The 26,756-nt window shown below is 38.6% G+C and overlaps 1 protein-coding gene across 4 annotated transcripts in view; it reads left to right on the top strand.

Annotated features, from left to right (window-relative positions):
* Nucleotides 1-6,996: 6,996 nt before the first annotated feature.
* The window catches only part of ccdc28b (coiled-coil domain containing 28B), a 33,170-nt gene continuing 13,410 nt past the window's right edge, over nucleotides 6,997-26,756 (top strand). Inside the window, exons 1-3 of one of the 4 annotated variants that reach the window (XM_039739518.1) lie at nucleotides 6,997-7,136; nucleotides 8,314-8,484; nucleotides 8,835-9,004. In XM_039739518.1, the coding sequence (XP_039595452.1) occupies nucleotides 8,324-8,484; nucleotides 8,835-9,004 (331 nt within the window). In that variant the 5' untranslated portion in view covers nucleotides 6,997-7,136; nucleotides 8,314-8,323. Of the gene's footprint in view, nucleotides 7,137-8,288; nucleotides 8,485-8,834; nucleotides 9,005-26,756 lie in introns of all 4 variants that reach the window. The other 3 variants (XM_039739520.1, XM_039739519.1, XM_039739517.1) reach the window with 3 other exon arrangements.

Below are 26,756 nucleotides of genomic sequence, written 5' to 3'. Positions count from 1 at the left end.
TGTGATTAAATCATTCTTCATCTTCGGCATTACTTATTGACTTTTCTTACTTCCGCCTTCTGACAAAAGCATGTTTTCCAATGACATTATGGTACTGGAAAAATCATCTGCTAGTACAGTTGCAGCTGCGGCATCAGCTCCTTGATACCCTAGGCATGACACTAGTAGTAATAGCTCGCATATTTTCAAATTTTTTGCTCTAGTTTTATGTAATTTTGTGCTAGTATTGTAACGAACAGTTAGTTTAGACTACAGCTGAAGATCTGAAGTGGATGTGAGAAGTTGGTGAGTTATTTATTAACAAATTTTTGTGATTCTGAGTTTGTAAAATTAGTGTAGGTCAGGGGGCTTTTTGCATATCGGTTTATTTTACAATATAAACTTTGAAGTAAACTTAGTAATGTAAAATTTGATTTTTGGAGGATTTGTTTTCCAACTTGAATTACTGAGCAATGAATTCAGTGAACGTTTTTGTGGTTTCAGTTCACATGAACAGGACTTTGCACTGTTTAAGTCACCATACTCTTACAACGTTGAGAATGCGCCTGAGAATATCGAAATGGAATTGATTGAACTGCAGTCAGATTCTATTCTGAAGGCAAAATACAATGAAGTTGCTGTGCCAGGCTTGTATGCTTACCTGCCACCCTCGTATGTGCAGATCTGTACGTTGGCATCGAGAGTACTGTCTATATGTTCGGAAGCACTTACCTTTGTGAGCATTTGCTTTTGTTAATGAAAGCTACCAAAACCCCACATCGCTCAAGACTTCCTGTCGAGCACCTTTCACCCCTCATAAAAGTGGCAGCTACAGAAGATTTCAAGCCTGATATTGACGAACTGGTTACTAACAAGAGATGCCAAGTGTCGGGACAAAAGAAATAGATCTCACACTGTAAGACTCCTATATAAGGACCTAGATAAGAGGCTAAGACTCTAATTATGTGCTGTTGTATGGAGATTGTATGGAAGTAAATTGCTTTTCTTTAAACTTTAAGTGTTACATTTTTTAAAGTTTTCAGTATTGGAATGAAAGCTACAGTAACTTTGTATAATAGTATAATAGTATTTGTTACAGTGTGGCCCGCTGACGCATGTATGGCAGTCAAAGCAGCCCACCAACGGTAGCGAGTTTGACATGCCTGTAGTACAGTTTTGCCAGATTGTTAATGGCCCAAACAATAATAATCAAACATTAAATCTAATTATTACATACAGTGGTGTGAAAAACGATTTGCCCCCTTCCTGATTTCTTATTTTTTTGCATGTTTGTCGCACAAAATGTTTCTGATCATTAAACACATTTAACCATTAGTCAAATATAACACAAGTAAACACAAAATGCAGTTTTTAAATGATGGTTTTTATTATTTAGGGAGAAAAAATCCAAACCTACATGGCCCTGTGTGAAAAAGTAATTGCCCCTTGTTAAAAATAACCTAACTGTGGTGTATCACACCTGAGTTCAATTTCCGTAGCCACCCCCAGGCCTGATTACTGCCACACCTGTTTCAATCAAGAAATCACTTAAATAGGAGCTGCTTGACACAGAGAAGTAGACCAAAAGCACCTCAAAAGCTAGACATCATGCCAAGATCCACAGAAATTCAGGAACAAATGAGAACAGAAGTAATTGAGATCTATCAGTCTGGTAAAGGCTATAAAGCCATTTCTAAAGCTTTGGGACTCCAGCGAACCACAGTGAGAGCCATTATCCACAAATGGCAAAAACATGGAACAGTGGTGAACCTTCCCAGGAGTGGCCGGCCGACCAAAATTACCCCAAGAGCGAGAGCGACTCATCCGAGAGGTCACAAAAGACCCCAGGACAACGTCTAAAGAACTGCAGGCCTCACTTGCCTCAATTAAGGTCAGTGTTCACGACTCCACCATAAGAAAGAGCCTGGGCAAAAACGGCCTGCATGGCAGATTTCCAAGACGCAAACCACTGTTAAGCAAAAAGAACATTGGGGCTCGTCTCAATTTTGCTAAGAAACATCTCAATGATTGCCAAGACTTTTGGGAAAATACCTTGTGGACTGATGAGACAAAAGTTGAACTTTTGGAAGGCAAATGTCCCGGTACATCTGGCGTAAAAGGAACACAGCATTTCAGAAATAGAACATCATACCAACAGTAAAATATGGTGGTGGCAGTGTGATGGTCTGGGGTTGTTTTGCTGCTTCAGGACCTGGAAGGCTTGCTGTGGTAGATGGAACCATGAATTCTACTGTCTACCAAAAAATCCTGAAGGAGAATGTCCGGCCATCTGTTCGTCAACTCAAGCTGAAGCGATCTTGGGTGCTGCAACAGGACAATGACCCAAAACACACCAGCAAATCCACCTCTGAATGGCTGAAGAAAAACAAAATGAAGACTTTGGAGTGACCTAGTCAAAGTCCTGACCTGAATCCAATTGAGATGCTATGGCATGACCTTAAAAAGGCGGTTCATGCTAGAAAACCCTCAAATAAAGCTGAATTACAACAATTCTGCAAAGATGAGTGGGCCAAAATTCTTCCAGAGCGCTGTAAAAGACTCATTGCAAGTTATCGCAAACGCTTGATTGCAGTTATTGCTGCTAAGGGTGGCCCAACCAGTTATTAGGTTCAGGGGGCAATTACTTTTTAACACAGGGCCATGTAGGTTTGGATTTTTTTTTTCTCCCTAAATAATAAAAACCATCATTTAAAAACTGCATTTTGTGTTTACTTGTGTTATATTTGACTAATGGTTAAATGTGTTTGATGATCAGAAACATTTTGTGTGACAAACATGCAAAAGAATAAGAAATCAGGAAGGGGGCAAATAGTTTTTTTACACCACTGTATAGAGTTGAGATTCAAAATGTAAATATTACTGCATTAAATGAAGTTATTTCTGATCACTACTTAATTATAGGTTTGATTTGTTTTTGCTCTTGCCATTACAATCACAAATTGAAACAGATAGCATGACATCTGGATTGTATCTCTGCTCAAAATGTAAACATATTTTAAGAAACATGACCATAATTAGGGAAATGATTTAGATTAGCTAACATATACTGTAACTATAATTAGGGAAATGATTTATATTAGCTAACATATAACTATAACGTGACTTTGGAAGAGGTTTTGGATACAATGGCTGCTCTTAAAACTGATTAAAGCACTGTCACACGTGCGCATGGGAAACAGCTGAAGGGCCTAAACACTAGTAATTCTACGCCAGGCCAGGGGGTGGCGGAGTGTACAGACTATCTCTCTCAGTCCCTTGCAGACCTGTCCCGGGAAATACAAACAACTTGGCAGGTGGGCCGTGGCACCAATTGCCACATTTGGGTACCGAGAAAAGAAACAGAATAGGTGAGGGTTAGTATTCAAATATAATTATCATGCTACTTATGTTATAGTGCTAATGACTAACAACAGAGATGCAGTATGTACAGTTAATCAGCAGCTCTAGTCAGGATATGCTAAACTGAAGTAGTGAGTCTTCAGCCAGGATTTAAAGGCTGAGACTGAAGGGGCATCTCTTATGGAAGCAGGAAGACCATTCCACAGTTTAGGGGCCCTGTAACTAAAAGCTCGACCTCCCACTGTTATTTTATTAATCCTTGGAATCCTAAGCAGACCGGCATCTTGAGATCTTAATATGCGCTCAGGTTTGTAAGTCATGATAAGTTCAGACAAGTAAGCCGGACCTTGGCCATTTAATGCTTTATATGTTAAAAGGAGAATTTTGAAATCTGCCCTAAACTTAACTGGGAGCCAGTGTAAAGATTTAAGAGCTGGAGTTATGTGTTCATATTTTCTTGTTCTTGTAATAATTCTTGCAGCCGCATTTTGGATTAACTGGAGGCTGTATAAAGAACAGTTTGAACAGCCAGTGAACGCCGCATTGCAGTAGTCAATCCTACTAGAGATAAATGCATGAATTAATTTCTCACAATCCTGTTTATTTAGAAAGCGCCTTAATTTCCTAACATTTTTAAGATGGAAAAAACATGTTTTGGAAGACTTTGTAATATGTGCTTTAAATGACATGCTAGAATCAAAGATAACTCCTAGATTGCGGGCTGATTCAGTAAAATTAATTGGGATTCCAACTGAGTTAAATGACGACAAAATATTGCTGTGATCAGCATCATTCCCTCCAACAATTAACATCTCTGTTTTATCTGTATTTAAAGACAAGTAGTTCTCATTCATCAATTCCTTTAATTCACTAACACAACTAATTAAAGACAACATCGGAGAAACTTCATTTGATTTAAATGAAAGGTATAACTGGGTGTCATCTGCATACGAGTGAAAATTAACATTATGTTTTCTAATGAGAGATCCCAGTGGAAGCATGTAAAGTGAAAACAGTAAAGGTCCCAGTACTGAGCCCTGCGGGACACCATATTGAATTTCTGTGTATAATGATGGAGTACTGTCTGCACATTTCTGTACATACTGGAATTGATTTGATAAATACGAACTGAACCAAGCGAGCACGGGGCCTGTAAGCCCAACATCGTTTTCTAGCCTGTGCAGTAAAATAGAATGGTCAATGGTGTCAAATGCTGCACTTAAGTCCAACAACATTTTTACAGTGGAATTTCCTTCATCAGAGGATATCAGAATGTCATTTACAACCCGTGTTAGTGCCGTTTCTGTACTATGACCAGTGCGAAAGCCAGACTGGAATTTCTCAAATAAATTGTAATGCGTAAGGTGTGACTGAAGCTGACTGGCGACTACTTTTTCTAGTATTTTAGAGAGAAATCCCGCCTGTTGTCAGCCCCAAGGATGACGCCACTTCCGGGCACGAGGATGCCACTCCCAGTTCCTGCCCAGATGATGTAATTTCTCTTCCAGGCCTTTAAAACGACCATCATGCCTCAGTACAGGCAGTTCTGTTCTGGACTCTGAACTAAGCACATTGTGCTACTCAAAAACCAACTTTTGCAGCCGATACAATTATACGGGTGGCTGCCCCAAACGTTTATGATGTCTCCGACTCATTCTTCTTACAGCACATAGAAACTCACCCTTGTTTAATAAAAGCACTTGAGCTCTTAAAGTAGAAGTTGATAACCTTCTAACAGTTACTAGCACTACTAAGAAAGTGATTTGGAAATTGTAGAGGGAGAAGTGCTGCTTAGATTAAAAAGTTTGAGATCTACAACTATTATTAATTATATGTATGTAATTGAAGATGAATTAATTTTAATTATAAATAAAGCTAAACGTCATCAGCACCAAAGTATGTGGAACACCATATGGTATCTAACTATGGGCATGAATGAGGCAGTACTGTCTGCAATTGTATGCACAATTTGCTAAATACAACCTAAACCACCTAAGAACAGTACTTGATAGGCCAGCTACAGTATGTGTCCAAATCTGATGTAGCAGAAAGCTATAATCATTAGTATGAAAGAAAGAAAGATAAATTGTATATTGGTCTGAAATTCTTAAGAAACCCCATCTGTCTATTTTCTATGCCTGCCTAGGGCGCAAGGCAGGAACAATCCCTGGACAGAGTACCAGTCCCTTGCAAGGCAAACACACACACATGCCACACAAAAAAAATGTGCCAATTTAGCATCACCAACACACCTAACCTGTATGTGTTTAGACCATGGGAGAAAACAGGAGCACCCAGAAGGAGCCTACACGGACAAGGGGAAACCCCAGGCATCCTTACTATAGATCCAAATCCAATGTTTTAAATGGAGTCTGATAACTATTTTAAAGATATAAGGGATTATGTGTAATGCAATGTATTTATTTTATAGGCCAAAATATCACAAGAAATGCCTCAGTGGGCTTTAACAATACCCATTTTTTGTCAGACACAAAACCTTGACAAGAAAAAAACTCCCCAAAAAACCCTTGTAGAGGGAAGAAAGGGAAGAAACCTTGGGAAAGGCAGTTCAGACAGAGACCCTTCCAGGTTGGTTGGCCATCAAAAATGGGGAAAATACAATATACAACAAAAGAGCACAAGTAAGTCCCGTCACAAAGTTAGACAGCCAATCTGTCATTGCCACCTCAGAAATACAATACAGAAGTACAAACTACAAGGCAAAGTACAAGAATAGATTACATAACTATCACATACGAAGATGCACATTTTTTTCAAATACATCAAAAACAAAGAAGAAACTAGTCAATAAAACTAATAAACAACAATATTGGTGACTTCAACCAACTAGCCACCTCCACTCTACTGGCCATTCTACAGCTGTGTCACTGCATGGCTAGCCAGTCTGATGAAAGGACCCTTCTGCCCCATGATTCCTGTCCTTTCTCTGAGATGACTTTTCCATGCCAGGCAAACAACTTGGCAGTAGAGCAGTGGCGCCAAGTACCATATGAGGATACCTGGAGAGAAACAGAAGAGGGGAGAGTTCATAACAATTTATAAATATCGTATTACTTATATGTTTTAGTACTAATGACTATCAACAGAGATGCAGTATGACAAACTAATCAGCAGCTCTGTTCAGAATATGCTAAACTGGAGTAATGGGTCTTCAGCCTGGATTTAAAAGCTGAGACTTAGAAGCTGAGGGGCCTGCGGTGGGTTGGCGCCCTGCCCGGGATTGGTTCCTGCCTAGTGCCCATTGTTGGTTGGGATTGGCTCCAGCAGACCCCCGTGACCCTGTGTTCGGATTCAGCGGGTTAGAAAATGGATGGATGGACTTAAGGGACATCGCTTAAACGTAGCAATCCGACAATTGAACAGCATCCGGGGCCTGTAACTAAAAGCTCGGTCAACAAATTAAACAGAAGTGTATCTGTGGGACACTTAGTGTTATAGGTTTCATTATAAAATCAAATACAATTTCAAAATGAATTCAAGGCTGCATAAAAGCATCACAAACATTGCACCTGTACTTAAATGTTTATGCACCGAAGGCGGCGTGCATTTCATTTAATTTTTTTTCCTACGGTTATCCTGGCTGTCTCTTTAAAACGCTGGCGCTATTCATTCCCCTCCTTACGCTACCCCGCGTGGTGTGGTTGACGTATCGTCGTCAAAAGCTTTATGCTGCAGTGTCCTATTCCTGCTGCTGTTTGAGCACAGTTCTGGCTGTTGATAACGCGAAAATCGCCAAATACCTATAAACAGTACTGGATTGCTAAACCTACAGCAAGGTAAGCAACGTGTAAAGAAATAAAAGTCGAGGATTTGCTTGTGAATGCGTCTATAACTTTTATAAGACGTATTTCGCTGGAGGCAAATGCGACTGGTGAATGTTTGCTATTGGTGTCAGCTGGGTTTGTATTCGATCGAAGTGTAACCTTTCCAAATAAAGAATGACTTTTTAGAGAATTTCAGACTTGTCCCGGCCTGGTGTACAGGTTATTCTGATTTTTTTTTTCCCAGCTGCGGAGGCTTTTAAAATGCACCTATATATGACTGCGACATCCAGAAGATTTTTTAGTAATTGCCATATTACATTTTCATTTGAGTGTCAGCTTATCTTTGTTTTCATTCGTGGATTTCTATATATTGTTATTCTCCATAAAAATTTTCTACACTGTTTTGGACTTCATAACGAAATTTAAAATATCAACTTAAATGTTTTCATTATTATTAGGAATTGACAATGTAATTTGATTTCCGTTGTATCCAGTCATATTTGTATTTAGGGGCTGAATTTTATTTATTTCCTATTAATTTATTATTTAAAAGTTCTTTCAAAGGATGTTCAATAGCTCACTTTATTAATGATTACCATCCATCCATCCATCCATTTTCCAACCCGCTGAATCCGAACACAGGGTCACGGGGGTCTGCTGGAGCCAACACAGGGCACAAGGCAGGAGCCAATCCTGGGCAGGGTGCCCAACCCACTGCAGGACACACACAAACACCCTAGGGCCAATTTAGAATCACCAATCCACCTAACCTGCATGTCTTTGGATTGTGGGAGGAAACCCACACAGACACGGGGAGAACATGCAAACTCCACGCAGGGAGGACCAAGGAAGCGAACCCGGGTCTCCTAACTGCGAGGCAGCAGCGCTACCACTGCGCCACCGTGCCGCCTAATGATTACCTTTTCCTTGAAAATATTTTTCCTAATTTTAAAGTACTTTGTGATAAGTTTGTCATTCAACACTGAAAATTAAATCAATAGGATTTCCTACTTGAAAATGTGATTTAAAAATTAGCGAAATTTCTAAAAACACTGTGGTAAGAAAAGCATTGATGTCCAATTGCTTTTGCAGCTTTATTCTTTCTTGAGTCTGCAGTTTGTCTCATTTAATGTTTTTTTTTTTTTTTTCTCTTAATGCTTTTAGTGTCTGCCTTTGTTTGACTGGCTAGGTTTTAACCAATGGAAGATAAGAAGAAGAAACGGAGCCCAAAGGTTTCTTTGGCCCAGCCTCCTCCACCTTTCAACCCACGCAAGCTGTCTGTGCCCGCAAGCAAGAGTGCCATGTTCTCTTTGGGGCTCCCACAGCCACCCTCACCAAAGCAAAGAAACAAGTTTAAAAGGTCAGTGCAAAAAAAGAGCTGTTGTAAGCAAGAAATCAAGAACAAACTTCATGTTCATACTGAATCACATCTCTAGAATTAACAAGGTTGCAATTATACTATTTTGGCATTGTGACACAGTGATTAGAGTTCATATACTTAGCAGAGGACTTAATTATAAGCCTAGCATCTTGTTGACTGACAGTGAAACTTAGTTCAGCAAATTATATTTATATAGAAATTGAACCTTCTGATATGGAAGCAAACAGGAAGCTGAATAGCAAATTAGTTTTATGTGACTCTCTTGGCTGATCGTGTTATGTTGTGTTCAATCAAATTAACCAGGTGTTGGGGGGTAAACTCTTTTGCAGACTGCACAGAGAAAAGGTAAAGGTTCTTCATCCATCCGAGCCAGTTAAGCCACTACAATCATCACCACTGCAGCATTCTTTCCTGACAGATGTGTCTGATGTACGGGAAATGGAGGGAGGGTTACTTAGCCTGCTCAATGACTTCCACTCTGGCAAGCTCCAAGCCTTTGGTAAGAATGCTGGTATAGGCATTGGGAGGGAAATATTGTTCCAAATTTTTTTTCTCTAAAACAACTGAACATTGTATTATTAAGCAACATTTTGTAGGGATGCTCCAATCGATTGACTGCTGATCTGAATTAGATGAGTGTCAATACTAAACACTCAGTTGGTTATCAGTAAACTGGCTGATAACAAAACTGATTTTATCAGCATCTGCTTGCTAAGATTTATGGTAATTTAGTTGTGCTTCTTTTGGTGAGGTATTATGGTAGTTGAGCAAGCACATGTTATTTTGCTGCAGACTATAAACAGCAAGGCACACTGTACCAAACAGATTGAAGACTGGTATATTAACCTTTACATTAAGGAAAATTGAGTAATTGAGAAAAAGAACTATCATCACAAGAATCATCTTGTACAATTAGGCAAATAGCAAGAAAAGCTACTTTAATGGATTCAAACCCTTTTAATTTGTGCTTTAATTAAAATAGAAACAGAATGTTTGAGTTTCAATTTGAATAAACAAGATAAAGCAGAATTTGAAATTGCTGCTTAGTAAACAATAGTCTTATTAGTTTAACAACTAAATGTGTCAATTTTACTTGTAAACTTGTTAAAATATTTATCAAGAGTTTCCAAGTCTAAAAAAAGCCACAAATCTATCAAATAAGTATGTTAAAGGATTGTACTGTGTTAAATTTTTGTGTTTCATGCATTTTAAGTTTTGGTAAAATGCATACTTTATAATTAAAAATGTATAATTACACCTGAAGAATTAGGAATGTCTAGCTGGTACACTGGGGAACAAACAAAATCTGAGTAAATATAGTAAATGTATATTTTTACAGCAAAAAAGCTGTAGTGCAGTTAATGATGAGAGCTGAGAAATTTACATTTAAACAGTGTTCAGGTGCCAATATAAATTAATTGAATAAGTGTATGAGAATATACATTTTTTCTTAGACAAATGTTGAAAAATATTATTTTAAAGTAAGGTTTCAAATAAGTAAATTACCAAAGAAATATGACAGCTTGTAATTGTAAGAAGCATTTTATTTTCTTTAATGCTATTTGTATTGTGGATACATAATTTCTGTACATATTTTATAAGTTAAAGTATTATTTTAAGGGAGTTTTATTTCAGCATTTTTAGAGTCACTGAACAATAAGCCTACAGAATTCCATGTTCATAATAAAATATGTAAAGATAAAACACTTGGTCGTCTTTAATAAAGAACATAAGGCTTTTCTGCATCTGGTTATGCCGGAGCTTAATATAAAAATATTTTAAAGAGATAAAGAAAAAACTACTACACATTGGATGTTAAAAGTAGATTCAAAGACACAGTTAGAGCTTTGAAGCTTAAAAAAACACTTTATGGGAATAACCTAAAAGCAATAGCAGACTGTTCACTTTCTACATCTAGGTGGAATATAGAAGCCATTAAAATGCTAAGGTTATAGAGCACAATATATAGTCAAAAAAGCTTTATCTATCGATCTATCTGGAAAGTATTCACAGCACATCACTTCTTCCACATTTTGTTATGTTAAAGCCTTATTCAAAAATGGATTACATTTTTTTTTTCCTCAGAATTCTACACAGAACACCCCATAGTGACAACATGAAAAAAGTTTACTTGAGGTTTTTGCAAATTTATTAAAAACTAGCAAAATACCCGCGCTTCACAGCGGAGAAGTAGTGTGTTAAAGAGGTAATGAAAAAGAAAAGGAAACATTTTGAAAATAACATAACATGATTGTAACGTAACATGATTGTCAATATAATTGTTTTGTCACTGTTGTGAGTGATGAGTGTTGCTGATATATATATATATATACACACATAAATCCACATATACACTGTGTGCACAATTATTAGGCAAGTTGTATTTTTGAGGATTAATTTTAATATGGAACAAACACAGTGCTATCAGTCAATCCAAAATGTTAATAAACCTGAAACCTGAATGTTTCACAACGGAAATGTGAGTGTGAACATCATCAGGGGAATACATATGTGCGCACAATTATTAGGCAACTATTAGTGTGCAGATTTATTATGCAACTAAAGGAAAAATGAAAATTTTCCCATCTCACTTGTTTATTTTCATCTGTTATAGTGAGAATAATAAAAAAACACATCAAAATTTACAAATAAACATCTCTGACATTTCAAAAAATATAAATCAATCAATCAATGACCAATATAGCCACCCTTCTTTCCAATAACAGTCATAAGCCTTTCCATTCATGGAGTCTGTCAGTTTCTTGATCTGTTGACGATCAGCTTTTTGTGGAGCAGTGACTACAGCCTCCCAGACACTCTTCAGAGAGGTGTATTGTTTTTCTCCCCCGTAAATCTAGCGTTTAAGAAGTGCCCACAAGTTCTCGATAGGGTTTAGGTCAGATGAGGAAGGGGGCCATGTCATTATTCCTTCATCTTTAAGGCCTTTACTGGCTGGCCACACAGTGGAGAACTTCGATGCAAGTGATGGAGCATTGGCCTGCATAAAAATCATGGTCTTTTTCCTGTATCACTGTTTGAAGAAAGTGTCTTCGAAAAACTGGCAGTAGGTTTGGGAGTTGATTTTGAGTTCATCTTCAATGCAAAAGGTCCAACTAGCTCATCTTTAAAAATACCAGCTCATACCAGTACCCCACCTCCACGTTGGAGTGGAGCTCTGTGCCCATTACTGATCCACAGGTCCATCCATCTGGTCCATCAAGAGTCACTCTCATCTCATCGGTCCATAAAACCTTTGAAAAAAATCTGTCTTCAGATATTTCTTGGCCCAGTTTTGACGTTTCAACTTATGTTTCTTGTTCAGTGGTGGTTGGGTTTCAGCCCTCCTTACCTTGGCCATGTCTTTGAGCACTGAACACCTTGTACTTCTGGGCACTCCAGGTAGGTTGCAGCTCTGGAATATGAAAGTACTGGAGGATAATGGGTTCCTGGTAGCTTCACGTTTGATTCTTCTCAAATCTTTGGCAGCTAATTTGCGTCTTTTGTTCTCAACACGTTTCTTGTGACCCTGTTGACTATTTGCAACAAAATGTTTGATGGTTCTGTGATCACACACCAATATCTTAGCAATTCCAAAAGTGCTGCATCCCTCTGAAAGACTTTTTACAATTTTTGACTTTTCAGAGTCAGTTAAATCTTTTTTGGCCCATTTTGCCTGAGGAAAACTAGCTGCCTAATAATTCTGCACACCTTGATATAGGGTGTTGATCTCCTTAGGCCACACTCTCCCTCATTACACAAATACACATCACCTGACGTGCTTAAATCCAATAAGCATTCAAGTTAATACAGCTTGGAGTTGGACTAACGCATTAAAAATGATGATATGGTCAAAATACTCACTTGCCTAATTGTGCACACAGTGTATATACATACATATATACACTCTTTGGGGTGCGAGCAACTGTTGCTGGGGGTGGCAGAATCCATCAAGGAAGAAAATGAAAACATTATTTGTACAAAATCTTAATTTATTTATCCATTCCTAAATAATTAAATGGGTAGGCTATTTCGTATCAGTGCAATATTGTGTTTGTTAAAATGGATGACTCCTGCTTTTACGTGCAAGTCTGTGTGGATATTATGAACTATCATATCTGTTCAAGTTCTGTTTAAATTTTAAATAGAAGGAATTTTTATTTAGTCGACAGAAATATCTTTGGTAGGAATGTAAGTTAAATGTAGGCATCATTGCATACATTTTTCTTCACCATACAAATGTAAAGAGTAAATTCGTCTTACATTCCAACCAAAGATATTTGTATCGACTAAATAGAACTTGAAAAGATATGTTTTTTTCGAATGTGATCACGCAATTCAGATCGAGTTGACGCACACCGATGCATCGAGCCCGCGTGCTATTGTTGTTTCATCTGCGTGCCTCAATAAGTCACCCTCCCCTCGCTCTTACTTTTTTACCATTCATCTAATGAATACACTGAGTATGGCTTTACCAAAACAATTATTGAAGGCGAATAAAGTATCCATTATTCATAAAGCTTCAATTGGTGATCTGTCTTTCTGTGTTCACCACATATTTTTTCATACGTCTCAAACCAAGGGGATGCGAGGGTAAAATGAATCGGGAAGCGCGTACATACTCAGTGCACCCCCTCTCGGGAATCGAACCTCGGACGTCGCCGCTAGAGGCGAAGCCTCTACCATTGCGCCACGGCGTGTGGTTTGTCTATTTGAGAGTATGTAGATCGGGTATATAATATATATATATATATATATATATATATACATATATATATATCAGCTTGTGAGCGGAGAAGTAGTGTGTTAAAGAAGTTATGAAAAAGAAAAGGGAACATTTTAAAAATAATGTAACATGATTGTCAATATACAGTAATTGTTTTGTGAGTGTTTATGAGTGTTGCTGTCATCAAGGATTTGATTATCATTATTTCTTTCAATCAGGTTCGTATTTGTAGGATGTGTTGTGTTCAAGCTACATTCTGTGTTTGTCAATCGTTGTAAAGATAACAGGTTTCATTCATCGATTCGTTTCTTACTGCATCAATAAACAGCTCGTCTTCCTCTTTATCTGAGACGTGACACACTGCATTGACGGTTTTTTTTTACACTGTCTTCCATTAGCGGGACATTGACTTTTTCCACCATGTGCTTTGATTCCGCAGTAGATGCACTTTTGAATATGGTTGTATGTATCACACGTTTCATATTTTTTTGCTGCCTTCTCAATTGTGTAATTCGGTTTTTGTTCAGCACTCTTTGAAACTGTTGCCTTTTGTCTGTGCACTGCGTCATTTCATGTGAGCCGTTCGGTGTCCATGCATCGAAGGTTCCTAGCTGTGCTGGTGCCATCTCGTGCGATGTCCACGGCTGTATTTAATGTTAGCTAAGACCCGGCACTTAAAAGTTTCTCTCGCAGTTTCGCCGGGTTTGTGCCAAACACCACCCTGACCATCTCATCTTCCTCTGCATAAGCACAGTCCTTCACCCATGAATATTTAGCGGCAGTGTTTCTATTGGATTGGCGCTGACGGACGGCCTTATATGGGCAGGCACTAAATTATGTGGGAGGCGTAACTCCGCCTCCTGCGGGCATCGAGCAGAAGTCTATCTCTACTAATAAAAGGCAAAGCCCTCACTGACTCATTCACTCACTCACTCACTCACTCACTGACTGACTCATCACTAATTCTCCAACTTCCCGTGTAGGTAGAAGGCTGAAATTTGGCAGGCTCATTCCTTACAGCTTCCTTACAAAAGTTGGGCAGGTTTCATTTTGAAATGCTACGCGTAACGGTCATAACGTTCAACAACTTCCGCCCTGTTGAACTTTCTTATTTATGGCCCCATCTTCACGAAATTTGGCAGGCGGCTTCGCTGTGCTAACCGAAACCGATGTACATACTTATTTCAGTTGTATGACGCCACTGTCAGGCTCCATATTGAACTCTCCAATGTCACTAATTCTCCAACTTCCCGTGTAGGTAGAAGGCTGACCCCATCTTCACAAAATTTGGTAGGCGGCTTCCCTGCGCTAACCGAAACCGATGTACATACTTATTTCGGTGGTATGACACCACTGTCGGCTGCCATATTGAAGTTTCCAACGTCACTAATTCTCCAACTTCCCGTGTAGGTAGAAGGCTGAAATTTGGCAGGCTCATTCCTTACAGCTTACTTACAGAAGTTGGGCAGGTTTCATTTTGAAATGCTACGCGTAACGGTCATAATGTTCGACAACGTTCGCCATGTTGAACTTTCTTATTTATGGCCCCATCTTCACAAAATTTGGTAGGTGGCTTCCTGCGCTAACCGAAACCGATGTACATACATATTTCGGTGGTATGACGCCACTGTCGGCCGCCATATTGAAATTGCCAACGAAAACGACGTGTCATGGTTGAGGGAGAGAGCTATCCTGACACCAAGAAATTACATGACTATGACTATAAACCACATTTTACTTCAAGAACTACCTTCACAACCGAAAACATATCAGGTCTGTGGATTCAGTTGTAGAAGTAGAAGACGTGGTTCACTATCCGGTAGAGTTTCTCCACACTCTGAATCCTCCAGGCACTCCTGAGCATAATCCTCATTTTGAAGGTTGGGGCACCAATAATGTTACTGAGAAAGTTACAGCCACCGAAACTTTGTAACGGCATGAGGCTTCAGGTCACGTGTCTTTAAAAGAACCTAATTGAGGCAACTATTTTTACTGGCAGTGGCTCAGGGGAGAGAGTATTTATTCCTTGCATCCCTGTTATGCCCTCTTATCTCCCATTTCAATTCAAATGCTTCCAATTTCCAGTAAGGCTCTGCTTCCCGATGACAATTAGTAAGTCTCAGGGACAGACCCTACAAAAGTCGGTATTGATTTGAGGCAAGATTACTTTTCACATGGTCAACTGTACGTTGCATGCTCAAGATAAGCTCAGTGCACAGCTTAGTCATATTACAACCGGAGGGCCGAACTGACAATGTGGTATACAAAGAGATCCTTAACAAATAATTATTGTTATATTTTCCCTCAGTTTAAAAAGGTTTAATTTTCTACTTAATAAAAATTTTAAGGCAGTACTTCGCCGCTGCGAAGCGTGGGTATTTTCCTAGTGTGTGTGTGTATATATATGTATGTATGTATGTATGTATGTATGTGTTTATATATATATATGTATGTATGTGTGTATATATATATATATATATATATATATGTATGTGTATATGTGTATATGTATATGTATATATGTATATGTGTATATATATATATGTATGTATGTATGTATGTATGTATGTATGTATATGTATATATAATATATATATTTTTTTTTTTCCTATGCTAGAAAAAAAATCTCTTTGCTTTAAAGTGGCTTTTTAAAAAACCTTTTTGACATAATTTATTTATCCATCCATCCATTATGCAACTCACTATATCCTAACTACAGGGTCATGTCCGGGATTGGTTCCTGCCTTGCACCCTGTGTTGGCTGGGATTGGCTACAGCAGACCCCTGTGACCCTGTGTTAAGATCCAACGGGTTGGAAAATGGATGGATGGATTTTCTGGGACTTTGACGATAACGATAATTCCAAGATAATGTAATGTATTATTTGAAATTATATTGAATTATATTTTTGTCATCTATAGCTTTACTTATCAGGTCTTTTTGTATTTTAAATCATCATAATAAATAAGATTAATTTAACCTAAACTGCATTTTATAGAGAAACCCCAAATTACTCACCAATTGCAATATGAAGCCTATGCCCAAAACAAGGTAGTCTTTTCCAGTTATTAATCCGTAGTGCAATGACCACGTTAGCCCCGCTGTCTGTTGTCATGCAAACCATGCGGTCTCCTCGCAGTGACCATGATGCCAGCGCATCTTTCAGACCTTGCACAATGATGTCGCCAGTGTGATCTTGTGGGAAGTAGGATGTTTCCAAACAGAAGCTTTGCAGTTGCCAGTTTTGGTCAATGAAATGTACCATCAGGGAAAGGTATGGCTTGGATGTTCGGCTTGACCATAAATCCGTTGTTGTGGCAAAATGTGAAACTTTTTGCAGTTTATGCATCAGAGTTTTGCGACACGAATCATACAACTTAGGCAGAGCTGTTTGACTGAAATATTTTCGGCCAGGCAGTGTGTTCCTTGGGTCTAAAGTATTCAATAGTTGTTTAAAACCATCTCTCTCAACCACTTGAATTGACACCATATCTTTTGCAATGTAATTGGTGACAGCGTTTATGTCATGACATCTGTTGCTTTTCTTGTCGTAAGGCACTTTTTCCGCTAAAGTTTGCTGAGTGTGTTTTTGTGCTTGTACCTTGGTTACTTTAGACTTGTGCTGGACAGTTGGCTCCTTAAGCTTTACATATTTTTCGTATTCTGTGCGGTGGTTAGTTCGTAAATGGTGAAACGTGTTAGTTGTCAAGCTGTCTTTAACGGCAACCGATTTACCACATAGTTTGCAGATTGCTGTCTTTTGAGCAACATCAGTCTTTTTAAAACCAAACCACTGCCATGCAAGTGAGAATGAACGATGTCTGGCAATTAACTCTGATGACATAGATGGCAAGGCTGTTTTATCATCTGGTGCTGTTTGTTCTCTCATTTTGAGGCAGGGAGCGACGCTAACTTGCGGCTTGCTGGACGTGCACGCCTACGCAATTCTCTTTGAACACACTCAGTGGTCTATAGCAGGGCTATTCAATTACAAATTCAGTTGGGCCAGATTGTCACACCAAGAAGGTTAGCTGGGCAAGTCATTTTAGCGGCAAAGCAGCTCGTAATGACAAATTTTAAAACCAACACAAACAAATTTATTGAAAAACATAAGGATTATTCGTTGTTTCTCTTAACTTTGGTCAGTTTGCAGAGCAAAAGGTGCATACAAAAAGAGCTGAATTAACAGAATCTGAGGTAGCCCCTATTTTTTTCCACTTACAAAAGAAAAAAAAACTGACCTAGGCTACATATCTGACCTATCTGATCACAAAGTGCATAAAACAAAATAGTGCACAGTAAGTAGTAGGCTATTAGAAATAACATTGTTCCCTTTTGAAACAAAATAAACAACTTGCACACATTTGACCCAGGAACATCTCAAAGTGCATAAAATAAAAAGTGCACAGTATTCACAACTATAACAACACTGAGGGAACATATTTTAAATCACCATGTGTGATTAGGCATGCCTCTGTTACACATCCCACATTATATTGATGTATTGTAGGCTACAGTTACCCTGCTGACTTAGTGGGAGAAGTGACATTTTTTTGTTTTGAACGAGAGCAGTGTTTAGGCTCATAATTTGTCAAGTTGTCAATGCAATTCAAGGCATTGGTGGAGAGTATGGTCAGTCAGGGAGCAACGAGAGTTGCTTTTTATGGAGTTCATGTGTGAAAAACTTGACTCACATGTATATGTTGATCCAAACATAATGAGCATGACGATCGCTACTTTCTTAATGTTAGGGAACTGATGTGCGTTGACATCAGTCCAAAACATTGCAGGCCCGTTAGTGGAAAGCTCCTGTGCCATGGTTACAGATGACTGCATGTCAACAAGTTCGAGTGTGAATTTCCCCTCGTCAATGGAAGGGACCAGTTTCTTAGCTCTGGCGGATAAGTCCCCTTCTATTGCAACAGTGAATGGGTCTCTGACAAAAACGGCCAACTCTGTGGGCAGATCAAGTCCATCCAATCAACCAGCAAAGTTATTTTTCAACATCGCAATGAAATCTGTCATCACATCCGTGATTTGTGCGGGGGATGAGATGCATTTGCGGAGTGTCGGAAAATGCAGCATTCGGCCTGTGCTCAAATCATTTGCGAAAAGGTCCAGTTTAACTTGGAATGCGCACATCTGTTCCACAAGGTCGATGACAGTTTTGTGTCAATTGAGATCGTTTAGGTGTTTGAATATGTCGCTCAGAAAGCAGGCATTGGCCATGAAGTTGTCGTCCAGTATGCGACTCAAGTGTGTTTCTGCCTTTTTTTGCTTGCTGCCGGAGGTAAGTTATGATCTCTTCTCTGAGACCGCAGAAACGCTCCAGTGCTTTGCCTTTGGACAGCCACGTCACGTCATTATGCAAAAGAAGGTCGTGGTGCTCAGCAGACATTTCTGACAGCAGCATGCGGAATAAGCGGTGTTGGAGGCTTGATGTGGAGCAAATAAAATTAATTATAGCCATAACGCTGTCCATTGTCGTTTTGAGCGCCCCGCTTAGTTTTGCGCACAACACCGCCTGATGCACAATGCAGTGTAAGGAGATCAACTGAGGTGCAACAGCGGACCAACGTGCTGCCAAACCATTCACTTTCCCTGTCATGGACGGAGCCCCATCTGTCACAAGCATGCACACACGCTTCATATCCAGACCACTGTCTTTAAAAAAGGCGGAAATTTTTCCCAAAGACTATATTGCCAGTTGTGTGTCCTTCTAATGGCAGTAGGCCGAGCAGCTCCTCTCGGAAGCATTTGCCATCAAAAAAACGGACATATATGCACAACTGAGCAGTATCAGTTTTGTCTGTGGACTCATCTACTGCTATAGACATAGTATCAGCTTTCATCAAGTCTCCTAACAGCGTTTCATACACATCTGCAGCAAGAATTTCAACCCTACGAATGTTTGAAGTATCTGACAGGGGTACGTTTTTTATAGCAGATACCACGCTCATTTTAATTTTATCGTCATTTATCACCTCATCCACGACAGCCAGCATACAGTCCTTCACGGTTTCAGAGTCTGTGAATGGCCTTTTCTTTTTTGCCAGTATCCAGGAAACACGAAGGGATGCTGCAGTAGCTCTCTCTTGGGCTGTGAATGACAGCACCATGGTAGTACTGCTCCGGTTGTAAGATGCAATAAAACTCTGCACTTTTGCAGCCCTCTCTGGAAAATTGGTGCGAAAAGTGTGGTGCTTCTCAACATGATGCCTCCGCACATTGTAATCTTTAAATACTCCAATGCACTCATTACAAATTAAACACATCGGTTTGGATGTGGCGGTAAAATAAACAAGTATTTGTCAGTCCAGGCAGGGTTAAACTTACGGTTTTCATTGGCAATTTTACGTTTCAGTGTTGAGAAAGACATATTGATAGTAATCTAAGCTACTACCGGCACGCTCTGCATTGTTTGCGTGTTGCAGGCTACGTAATTTACTTGGAATGCGCGTTTTTGGCGGGACCATAGACATAAATACTTTATATTTATATTAATATACAGTACTATATATTTATATTAATATAATATAAATATATTTATATTAAATAACAATTTATGAATAATATATATTAATTTATTATCTATGGGCGGAACCACGGGCTGGGCCACTCGGAGGTTGATTCTGGGCCGCATGTGGCCCGCGGGCCGCCAATTGAATATCCCTAGTCTATAGTGTTGCATTAGTGAATAAGCTCTTTTTTTTTTTTTTGCAAAGCGAGTAACATACTCTAATTTAATTCCGCACATTGTTAAAACAGCAATTAAGATATAATCGTAAAGGATGTTATGCTTTACCGCATCCTGCAACTGGCGAGAAATCGCGCGAGAAGCTTTTGCTTTGTATATAGTCTACACTCCTGTAGCGCCCCCATGTCCCCAGATTGGCCAAAAAAATTCTGGTCACCTTATTTAAAAGACAGTTCTTTAAAATAAATGTAGCACTCCATTGTCATGGTTTAAGAGATAGCTTGCTATTAAACATTTACACAGTTGGTTGTTCCTGGGGATACAAAAGAAAAAAAATCCATTGTAAAGGCTTTGTTGTTGAAGTCAAATTTCACTTCCACCATATGAGTGATTAAAACCATTGGAATGAAACATTTTAAGTTCTATATATAAATATAGATAAAAATTGGAGAGGGATCTCATTCTCACAGCAGGTGCAATTATCCTATGAAACTCATAGGAGTTATGTGTACAGTTTTTTCATGGGAGATTAAAACTGGTCATATATATTTCAAAAACGTGTAGGAAGCAGTCTGTGGCATTTCTTATCTGCCGTGGTCAGTTACAAAATGAACACCAGATATTTAAAATTAAATTTCCACAGCTTGGTCTATGCTGTAGAAATGTGTGCCCTCTGTCTTCTGCTTGCAGAATTAGTACTGGAATTATACAATTGTCCAAAACTTATTTAAAAAGATTGAAAGAAGTTTTCTATATCACTTTCTTGTCTACTATGTCCTTACTCATCCACTGGTGAGGGCCCTCATTTCCTCAGTGGAGCCTTTGCCATAGAAATGTGTGCCACCTGAATACTGCTTACAACATAAACACTAGACAGTTAAAATTGTTGAGCTTGTATTTGAACAATTTTAGATCACTTTTGTGTCTATTGTGGTGGTCTGTACCTTCTACTGCAGGGGACACTAATTTCTACGGCTGGAGCAGAGCTGTACAAATGTGGGCCCCTGTCTGCTGCTTTTAAAATGAACACGGGAATTGCATAATTGTTCAAAATCCCTTTTAAAAGTTCACAGGCATTCTTTAGTATTGCTTACCTTTCTATTGTGGCCCTCTGTTCTGTCAGCTGGCAGAGATACTCATTTTCATGGCCGGAGCTTATCTTTAGAAGTCTATTTCTGTTCTGAAAAATTAGGCTACGATACTGAACATTTTTTAATTTAAAAAAAAATAAAAAAATCAAGCACTTACACTGTCTTTTTTAACTATGTCTATAAAAAATCACTTTGAGTAGCCAAAAAGGTGCTATATAAATGTAACATATTATTATTATTATTATGTCTGTTTTTTTAAATCCAAATAAAGCTTCTTCCAAGATATGTGCCACTCTATGGTACCAACAAAGTAAAACTGATTAGGAAATTTTGTGATCAGTTTCATTAAAGTATATTAAGCAATCATCATCCTCTCATTTCTGATTTGGCATTTCAGGATACAGTATATACTGCAAATATACATTTAAATTGTAACTGCTGACAATTATTTACCCATGTGCTTATGTTTTACATAAAATATCTTTAATGTGTGCACAAAGTAGGTAATAAAACCCACAAATTTTGACATTAGCATGACTGATGAAGGAAAAACGTGTGTTAGAATCTATTCTATGGAGTTTTCATAAATTAATCATTACCTTTTGAGTTTTCTTGATATATGTTGTAATCAGAAAATCAAAATTGTTTTTTGATTTTTAGTGCGACTTTACAGATCAACAATCCCCAACTTGGTCACTGTCAGAATAAGTCTTTTTACTTTTTTTTCCCCCTCCAAGAGATTTTCTGGGGTTCACTACCCATCTGAAAGACTTAGCATTAAGTTGGGTGACACTTTTAAACTGTAGTAGTATGAGCGAGTGTCAGTGTGGCAAACACTAGACTGGTATTTCTTTCAGTCTCATTTTTGTCTTCTGGCCCAAGCCTGTCAGATACTAACAACTTTCAAGGCCATTTATAACAATACTAAAACATATTTCTGCATGTGTGTGGTAGTGCCCAGTGTTGTAAGTGTTAGATCCATTGAAGAAGTCAACTTAAGTAAAGAAAAAGAACATTTTGGAGGTTTGTTTGAAGTGTTTTACATTGCACCATATTATTAATTGCTGCGTGAATATAATTTTTTCAAGGGGTGACCTTTACTATTGCTAAAATAGACAAGCAGGGCAACAGGAGGAATATGAAAGTTATTTGTTGAGTTTAGGAGACAAAGGATACTTATAAGGAAGTTCATGCCAGTGCTATCGGTGTACATTCTGGAATTTATAAAACTGCTGATATTATTTCACAAAGATGTTACTGGCCTGGTTTTATGTTGACATTAAAATGTCTACATTTTCTGGTAATTATAGTCATTATTTTAATTAAAAGACTGTAATTGTCAGAACAGATTCAATAAAATGTTTTAATATCTCAGTTGCTGTTTATTAGACTCTTTAATTGACTTGTCATACAAATGTGTATCAGTGGATATTTGGTACATCATTTGACAAATGATACTAATGTTAAAAGTCTCATATTTCACATAGATAGATGGAACTTTATTTGTCCTCGTAGGGAAAATGTGCTGAGGCAAAAGCTCAGCTGTAGAAGTGAGTGTCCATTTGAGTGGAGAGGACCGTGGGACACAGTAGACCTGAAATTGATGTAGAAGACTTATATCAATCTTTTACCATGGATTTCAGATATTGCCTCTACATGGTTCATTTTGAAAGCTGCAGACCGGGTGCACACAAGCCCATGGATCTGCTCCAGCCATGGAAATGAGTGTTTCCTGTAGGGGATAGGATGCATAGTCGCATAGTGGACAGGATTATATAGAAGACTATACCTATGATGTTTTAAAATCAATTTTGCATAATTTTACCTCTCCGGTGTTCATTTTGTAATCAGCAGTCAGAGGGCACACATTTTATGGCTCTGCAACAGCCATGGAAATGAGCGTCCCCACCAGTGGATAAGACATGCATTTTCATTCCAATAGTTTTAATCACTCATATGGTGGAGGTGAAATTTGAGTTCAACAACAAAGCTTTTCCCGTGGATTTTTTTTCCTTTTTATCCCTAGGAACAACCACCTGTGTAAATGTTTAAGAGCAAGCTATCACTAATAGCATGACAATACATTTATTTTAACAAACTATCTTTTAAATGTCTTTGTAAAGTGTTATTGGGTGTTGAGCATTGTATTATTATTACTGATATTTTACTAAATCTTACTATCCACATTTCTTTTGTTGATGAGCCCCCGTTGAAGAATTTGTTGTTAACAGAACAGTAAACGCGCCAAAACGACTGAAAATACAACTGACGACTGATATTTTTCGATATCATTTTAACAAAGTGTACTGTCCACCGTCAATGACAGAGCACCCCAGTAAAACGGCAATAGCATTTAATATACCTACAGCCTTGGAATGCAGACATCAGGACATTGCTGCGTGTACATGTTTACTGACAGATATGACAGCATTTTTCTCGGAGCATGCGTTAAAACAAAAGACAAGAGGTACGCAAAGGCATGTGAACAAGAGGAGTTCTGCAACAATCACATCTCAGTGCACCTAAGAGAAGGGAAACTGAATTCTACGAGGCACAGATATTTTAGAGCACCTGTTCAAATATATTCATTGGTTTAGATCAGCAATTTTCAACGGTTCATAGGTGTGCGCCATAACATTTTTTTAAAGCAAACTAATTATTGATTTCTTTGAAGAAATATGACACAAAACAAGTCTATGATGCAGATTCTGTACCATTTTATATTTTTATATAATTATTTTAATAATATATATTCACTGTATGTGAACTATAAAGCAATACCTGTATAATTGTGTGTATTTTAACCAGTTTACATGTCTCAACTTAAAATTTTGTATATAATCAATTTATATGAACCTTTACTTCAATAACATACACATTATGTTTGTATTGCGTGCACACCTTGCTGTGTAATTATTTCAATGAACTCATGGTATTGTCCAGCACATTGTGTCCCTATTTATACCCGACTACGCAGCAGCTGAATTTGATCCCGCATTCACACGTATAATAATAATAATAGTAATAATAATAGTAATTCCTAATGGTTTTTATAGCGCCTTCCTTACTACCCAAAGCAATGTGTAAAAATAAATAAATAAAATAACAGAAAGGAAGCCCCCCGGACCCAAGCCAGTGATCATTTAACTGCAACTCGGCAATCTTACCCCTGTACCACCACCACTTCCTCTTAGATACGGCACATTATAATTTTGAGCACTACTTTTTTATTTCAAGCTGTGTGGGGTACAGCCTGGACGCAGACCTGTAGACATGATGTTTTTACACCACACACGTTTATTTACACTATAATATTTACAATAAAATGCACAAACCCAGTGCTGCAGCACCAATCACCCCTTTAAGTCCAGGCCTTCACACTATGCCTTTCACTGTCTCTGGTCCACCTCCACTCCTCCTGGGCGTCCCGGCCGGGTCGCCGCCCCAGCCATCTCTGACAGCTGTCATAAATAAATTATATCAAAAAGGATTTTTAAAAACCCACTTTGAAGCAAAGAGGGTAAATAATAACTATTATTATTTTTTTTTTTTGTAAGTCAATCAAAAATGATGCCTATATTTTGTCAGATCGGAAAAAAATATATATTTTTGGGGGTACGGAAGAATTTTACTTTATTTGTGCCATGAGATGAAAAAGAAACGTCCCTTTTTCAGGACTGTGTATTTCAACAATAATGTTGTAAAAATTCAAATAACTTTACAGATCTTCATTGTAAAGGGTTTAAACAATGTTTTCCATGCATGTTCAATTAACCATAATCAATTAATTAACATGCACCTGTGGAATGGCCGTTAAGACCTTAACAGCTTACAGAAAGTAGGAATTTAAGGTCACAGTTCTAAAAACGCAGGACACTAAAGAGACTTGTCTACCAACTGTGAAAAACACCCAAAGAAAGATGCCCAGGGTCCCTGCTCATCTGCGTGAACGTGCATTAGACATGCTGCAGGGAGGCATGAGGACTGCTGATGTGGCTAGGGCAAAAAATTGTCATGTCCGCACTGTGAGACGCCTAAGACAGCGCTACAGGGAGACAGGAAGGACAGCTGATCATCTTCGCAGTGGGAGACCACGTGTAACAACGCCTGCATCGGTACATCCGAATATCACACCTGCGTGACAGGTACAGGATGGCCACAACAACTGCCCGAGTCACACCAGGAAAACACAATCCCTCCATCAGTGCTCAGACTGTCCGCAATAGGCTGAGAGAGGCTGGACTGAGGGCTTGTAGGCCTGTTGTAAGGCAGGTCCTTACCAGACATCACCAGCAACAACGCCGCCTATGGGCACAAACCCACCTTCGCTGGACCAGACAGGAGTGGCAAAAAGTGCTCTTCACTTGCCATGTCCGCACTGTGAGACGCCTAAGACAGCGCTACAGGGAGACAGCAAGGACAGCTCATCATCCTCGCAGTGGAAGAGCCCGGATCTCAATCCCATTGAGCACGTCTGGGACCTGTTGGATCGCAGGGTGAGGGCTAGGGCCATTCCCCCCAGAAATGTCAAGGAACTTGCAGGTGCCTTGGTGGAAGAGTGGGGTAACATCTCACAGCAAGAACTGACAAATCTGGTCCAGTCCATGAGGAGGAGATGCACTGCAGTACTTCAAGCAGCTGGTGGCCACACCAGATACTGACTGGTACTTTTGATTTTGAGCTTCCCTTCATTCAGGGACACATTGTGAAACATTTTTAGCTTATGTCTTATGGTGTTGACTCTTTTACTGTTCATACAAATATTTACACATTAAGTTTACTGAAAGTAAAAACAGTTGAAAGTCAGAGGACGTTATATATATATATATATATATATATATATATATATATATATATCTCTATATATATATATATATATATATATATCTCTATATATATATATATATATATCTCTATATATATATATATATATATATATATATATCTCTATATATATATATATATATATCTATATATATATATATATATATATCTCTATATATATATATATATATATATATATATATATATATATATATCTCTCTATATATATATATATATATATATATATATATATATATAGAGATATATATATATATAGAGATATATATATATATATATATATATAGAGATATAGATATATAGATATATATACTGCCTGCATACTCTTGCCACATGAGGCCGGGCATTGTCGTGCATTAGGAGGAAACCAGGACCTACTGCACCAGCGTAGGGTCTGACAATGGGTCCAAGGATTTCATCCTGATACCTAATGGCAGTCAAGGTGTCTTTGTCTAGCTTGTAGAAGTCTGTGCGTCCCTCCATGGATATGCCTCCCCAGACCAACACAGACCCACCACCCAACTGGTCATGCCGAATGATGTTACAGACAGCATAACATTCTCCATGGCTTCTGCAGACCGTTCAACGTCTGTCACATGTGCTCAGGGTGAACCTGCTCTCATCTGTGAAAAACACAGGGTGCCATTGGTGGACCTGACAATTCTGGTATTCTATGGTAAATGCCGATCGAGCTCCACTGCGCTGGGTTGTGAGCACAGGGCCCACTAGAGGACGTTGGGCCCTCGGACCACCCTCAAGAAGTCTTTTTCTGATTGTTTGGTCAGAGACATTCACACCAGTGGCCTGCTGGAGGTCATTTTGTAGAGCTCTGGAAATGCTCATCCTGTTTGTCCTTGTCCAAAGGAGCAGATACCAGTCCTGCTGATGGGTTAAGGAC

The sequence above is a fragment of the Polypterus senegalus genome, chromosome 17 (assembly GCF_016835505.1).
Source record: "Polypterus senegalus isolate Bchr_013 chromosome 17, ASM1683550v1, whole genome shotgun sequence".
Taxonomy (NCBI): Eukaryota; Metazoa; Chordata; class Cladistia; order Polypteriformes; family Polypteridae; genus Polypterus; species Polypterus senegalus.
This window is presented reverse-complemented; position numbering and strand designations above follow the sequence as displayed.